This window comes from Bos mutus, chromosome 21, assembly GCF_027580195.1.
Source record: "Bos mutus isolate GX-2022 chromosome 21, NWIPB_WYAK_1.1, whole genome shotgun sequence".
Lineage (NCBI taxonomy): Eukaryota > Metazoa > Chordata > Mammalia > Artiodactyla > Bovidae > Bos > Bos mutus.
Window position 1 is genome coordinate 59,478,223 of NC_091637.1, and position 5,382 is coordinate 59,483,604.

The 5,382-nt window shown below is 52.0% G+C and overlaps 1 protein-coding gene across 1 annotated transcript; it reads left to right on the top strand.

The window, feature by feature from the left end:
• The first annotated feature begins 387 nt into the window (after positions 1–387).
• On the top strand, positions 388–4,091 carry TCL1B (TCL1 family AKT coactivator B). The gene is made up of 3 exons (XM_070358217.1): positions 388–581; positions 3,080–3,244; positions 3,873–4,091. The coding sequence occupies exons 1-3, from the start codon at positions 420–422 to the stop codon at positions 4,089–4,091; spliced, it is 546 nt and encodes a 181-aa protein (XP_070214318.1). The 5' UTR covers positions 388–419.
• Positions 4,092–5,382: the final 1,291 nt, after the last annotated feature.

Sequence of the window (5,382 nt, forward strand, 5' to 3'; positions counted from 1 at the left end):
TTGGCAGGCGGATTCTTGACCACTGAGCAACCTGAGAAGCCCGGCCTGGTACCTGGGGAGTCTCTTACCTGTCCAGGCCCTTTCGGCTCCTGACTCCAGTTCTTGCCCCTTTAGGCGGGTGGACCTAGTTCCTGAGACTCACGCTCTTTAGCCCTCCGGGTGGCAGACCCAGAAGCAGGCCTTCTGGCAAGCTCTTCTCCTTCTGGCTCCGCCCCTTATCTTCCCCTCCTATCCTCAAACCTGGGATTCACTGGGCCCTGCGGGCCGGGCGTGCGGGCCCTGCGGGAGGGTCACTGGCCCCGCCCCAAGGGTAGCTGGCCCCGCCCCACTCAGACGCCCATCTACTTAAGGAGGCTGAGCCCCGAGAGTCTCCACGTGTGCCTCGAGGCGCGCCCCAGGCCCCGAGGGTCAGCCCTGCGATGGAAGCCGAAGCTTCTCCGCCGGTCGGATCGCCCCCTTGCTGCCTGTGGTTCCAGAGGCCTGGCGTCTACGAGGATGAGAAAGGGAGGATCTGGGTGGCTGTGGCTATGCAGATCATTCCCTCGTACCGAGCTCGGGGCAGCGGGGCCCCTGAGAGCACTGTGAGTCCTGGGGCTGGAGGGGAGCCAGTGAAAGGGCGGGGGTGTCGCGCGACTCCAGCTCATGGGAGCCTGCACATTCTGCAGTAGGGCCCAGAATAGAGGTGAGAGGGTGGAGTTCTCACCGGCGCCGGAAAACTCAGCCTGCGTGGGTTTGAGCGTGCTTAACCTGGCCCCAGAGGCCCCTGCCCGGAGTGGCACAGACAGAGCTTATCGACCAGAGGTGATGTGATCCTCCGTGGGGTGGCTGAGAGAGAAAGAGAGAAGGAGAGCACCAGTGAGCTAAGGGCCTAGTCTTGCCGCTGGTGCATGTTGAAAAGGCGTCATTGATAGGGTGGCTATTCAGTTGGGCCCTGCAGGATGCATAGGAGTTTTCCAGGATCAGAAAGGAGACAGGACTAGCACAAGCAAAAGCATTGCAACCCAGAGGCAGTGGGTGGGCCAACAGTGTAAAATTTACCTTGGCTCAGACTCCTAAACTGCAAAATTGGAATAATCTACCACAAGACAAGTGAATCACTGAAACAGGTCACCAGCTGGATGGCCTACAGAGCATCTGAGAGACAAAGTATCCTAGAACCCAACCTTGGGAATTGATTCAGGAGCCTTGGATGGAGGCAAAGCTGTTTGAAAAGCTCCTCAGGTGATAAGGATAATCAAATTGGAAACCGCTGCCCTATACTAGGGGCTGGGATGACAGCCCACTTTTGAGAGATGAAATATAAATTCTTCAGGGTAATACCCTGGTACTGGGGAAGATTGAAGGCAAAGGGAGAAGGAGGTGGCAAAGGATGAGATGGTTAGATAGCATCACCGACTCTGTGGACATGAATTTGTGCAAACTCTGGGAGATAGTGGAGGTTAGAGGAGCCTGGCTTGCTACAGTCCATGGGGTCACAAAGAGTTGGACACAACTTAGCTACTGAAGAACAACTAATACGGTAAATATTTATCCAGGTGTTAAATAAGCAATTCGCTGTTATTTTAGTTGCTAAGTCGGATCTGACTCTTATGATCCCATGGACTGTAGCCTGCTAGGCTCCTCTGTCCCTGGGATTTTCCAGGCAACAATACTGGAGTATTGTTTGCCACTTCCTTCTCCAGGGGATCTTCCCAACCCAGGGTTCGGATCCAGGTCTCTTGCATTGCAGGCAGATTCTTTACTGACTGAGCTATCAGGGAAGTCCTAACCACAACACGTTTCCTAACAATCTTCAAATAGGCTATCCAGAAAATTTTTGGTAGAGAACACTGAAAGTCTTTCCCATACCTCCAACCCAATAAAGCATGCAGAAAATTTTGGACAAAATAGTACGTTTTTTAAAAGCATACAAAAGTGTTCAGTGGGAAAACAATGGATTCTTCAAATAATTTAGCCTTGAGCGGGAGAAGGGAACTGGAGAGTGAGCATTGTTTTCAATTTTTAAAATGATTATTTCTTAATAGTAGACCTGGGTTTTCACATGCAGTCTTAGGATGGGAAATGGCTTTCTGAGTGTGATCTAATTCAAGGATCAGCAAACTTTTTGTGAAGGGTCTGAAAGAAAAATTTTCAGCTTTCATAAAGACTTCAGAGCAACTACTCAACTCTGCCCTCATAGTACAAACACAGCCAAAGACAACACACAAAGGAAGACATTTTTGTTTATTTGCAATAAAGCTTTATTTACAAAAGCAGGTGGTGGGCCAGATTGGGTCCATACTTTGCTGGCACCTGATTTAAAGCCAGAATCCAAAGGGAAAGAGATTTTGCTGCATAATTCAAAATATCCCTCTTGCAAAACCCATGCCATAAAAATCGTAGGACAACAGATTAAGGAAAATCACTTGCAAATTGTATGACTGATAAAGGGCTAGATTCTTAACTTGGAAAAGTGTTCATCACAAAGAAAAGAAGACAAATACTTTGATAGAAAACTCTGTAAAATAACCTTTACATTTATCAATAGTTGCATCATACATGGAGCTTTGGTTACATTTGACTGATGACTTCCCTGCATTTCTATACTTTTCTACATTGACCAGATTTTCTTTGTGTGTGTGATGAGAAGTAATGATGGCCATGATCAAAACTACAAAATATTTTTTTGAGAAAATCCTTCACTCCCAGGTCCTGAGCTCTATGGATATCTTGTTTTTAAAAAGAGAATTTTTAAAACTTTGGAAGTGGCCATGACAGACAGCCAAGAGTGTTCTCTGTGTAGGCCTAAACGTTTCTAATGGGCTGAAAACAAGCTAACTTTTCAGGGTGCAGGGGGGTAAGGTGGGGTGCAGGTCTGTGGGAGGTGGTACCAGAGAGGAGGCCTGGAAAGAACTAGTCCTCTCAGGTCCAGGCAAAACCCCCAACTGATGGTGCCAAGACTCTGGGTGTGGGACTCTAAAAGCATGACCATCCCACCTCTGCTCCGGGCAGTGCCCCCGCCCCAGCTGGGCCAGAGGATCTAGGACCCTGGTTGTGTGTGCAGCTCAGCATCCCTAATGGGGCCCGTCTTTCCCTCCAGCATGATGATAGCATCACGGTCCATCTGTGGCAGTTACCCAACCAGATGCCCAGGTCCCCCAGCTCTCTGCTTGTGTCTGGGCTGCCCATTAAGTGGGAGCTCTATCCCGGGCGAAGGTACCGAGGAACGGATTCCAGACTCTGGGAGATAGTGGACCATGACCAGGCAAGTGCATGGTGGCCCACGTGAGGGGGATGGTGTGGCTGTTAAGTAGTGGCTGCAGGGTTGCGAGGTGGGACAAAGGAAAGAGGGATTCCCTTCCCCAGTCCCTTGAAATCCACAAATCCAGGTTCCCGTTGGCTTCACTGGGGTGGAAGGGCATGCCCCCTGGAGCTCTGATCACTGCTTCCCCTTCTACAGGTCATCTCCATGGAAAATCTGATCCTCAAACGTCTGCCAAGTGGGAGCCACTGATGAGGCTGGTAGGTCAGGCCTGGAGACTCTCAACATGGAGGGCTGCCCCTCTTTTCAGGAAGACCCTACCAGTCACCTTGCCCTCAGGCTGTTTCTTGAGTTTTTCTTACATAACCGCCCCTTTCCTCCCTGTCCCAACCCCATTGGACAGTGATTTCCACCAGGGACAGACCCCCCAGTTCATTCATAAAGCACTGAATAATGGTTTTCACTCAGTTCTCGGAAGGATGAGGTGTACCTATGAACATCTCGTGTTATAGACAAGGAAACAGGCTCTAAGAGCTGGAAGGCTTTCCCTGAGACCACACAGCCTGGAAAGAGCCTCAATCAAGCTTGGATCCACTGACCTCGGAACTCTTAAGGCCGACCTTGGCACTAGGGCGCCACAAGTCTGGTCGATGGCAGTGGCCTTTGGGGACCCTGCAGTGACCCAAAGAGTCTTATCCCTGAGACGGGCAGCAGCCTGGCTGAGGGCCTCGAGTTGGGCCTGCTCTCCTACCCCTGGTCCTGCTCCAACGGGGCGCCCGCCCAGTTCCTCCGAGCGTCCCTGACTGTCAACTTTTGTCTTCCCCCAGACCCGGCTGGCCCTGTGCCTTAAGCGAGAATCCCTATGCACCTGCTCATTGGTTGGCACACCTAGGGGCTCGGCCCCGTCCTCTTTGCATTTCCCATCCCCTCCGCCTGCTTTGGCTTGTCTGTACCCTTCTGTGTTCTTTGTACCATCCTCCAGGTGCCCACTCCCAAGCCCCTCCCCTCCACGCCCACCAGGCCCCTCCCTCCACGCCCACCAGGCCCCTCCCCTCCACGCCCACCAGGCCCCTCCCCTCCACGCCCACCAGGCCCCGCCCCGCAGCCTCCTGCGCAACCTTGATTGGAAACTTGCCTTCCATCCACTCCGCCTCTGGTGGGGGCGGCTCCGTCAGGGCGCGGGTGGCAGGTCTGGACGTGGGGCTCAGATGCCGCATGGCTGCCATTTCTGCTGCCGCTTTGGCTGGAGTAGATCATGGACTGGGCAGGCTGTCCACTCCTGAGCCTTGATCAACCCTGGGAAGTGAGTGCTGGCCCCTAAGGGTCCCCTCCAGTGCCGGTTAATTAAACTTCATTGCTTGTTGTTAACTTTTGTGCGGAATCGCTTACCTTAAATTGATAACTAGTGTAGGAATGCAGCAGCTGAAGGTAGAACTGCAATTATTCCTTGAGTGTTTTTGCACACCTGAAAGGAAGCTGGAATCGGCTCGTTTCAGCAGCAGGTCCGCGGTGGAGGATAAGGGGATGGAGGGTCAGTTCTTTGCCAGGCTGGACTCCGAAAAGGCATGCAGACTGTGGCAGTCACTGCCGGAGAACCAGCGGCAGGTGGGCACTTGTACAGGCAGTGAGGCTCCCGTGTGCCCTGGATGACAGAGGGAACAGTCCATGAGCAGGGAGGGGTGAGGCAGAGTCTGGGCGCGGACTGGGTCTTGCCCTTGAAACCAGAGGGAAGAAGAGGACAGTGTGGATGGAGGGCAGGGTGACAGTTTCACGGCGACAGCAAAAAGAGGGAGTTCGCTTCTTGGGGCTTCCCTTGTGGTCCAGCTGGTAAGACTTGTGCGCCCTAAGTAGGGGCCCGGGTTCGATCCTTGGTCAGGGAACTAGATCCCACCTGCCGCAACAAAGCTCCTGTGAGCTGCAGCTAAGACCCAGTGCAGCCAAAATAAATATATATTTAAAAAAGAGGGAATTCATTGTGTCATATCAGTCATGAGAAGAGGTCACCAACATGAAAGTCCTAACCTTAAAAATGAATCCATGATGTAACTGAAGAAAGCCCAGGGGATGATGTTCACGATCTTAGGATAGGAAACACTTTAAAAAGACAGAGAAAGCCAAAGACAGTTAAAACAGACAATTAG

Excerpts from the sequence above, each read along its gene's own strand:
- TCL1B (XM_070358217.1), top strand. The coding sequence starts at position 420 with ATGGAAGCCGAAGCTTCTCCGCCGGTCGGATCGCCCCCTTGCTGCCTG. Across the intron at positions 582-3,079 it reads GCGGGGCCCCTGAGAGCACT|CATGATGATAGCATCACGGT; the intron begins GTGAGTCCTGGG and ends CTTTCCCTCCAG. Across the intron at positions 3,245-3,872 it reads AGATAGTGGACCATGACCAG|GGCGCCACAAGTCTGGTCGA; the intron begins GCAAGTGCATGG and ends CCTTGGCACTAG.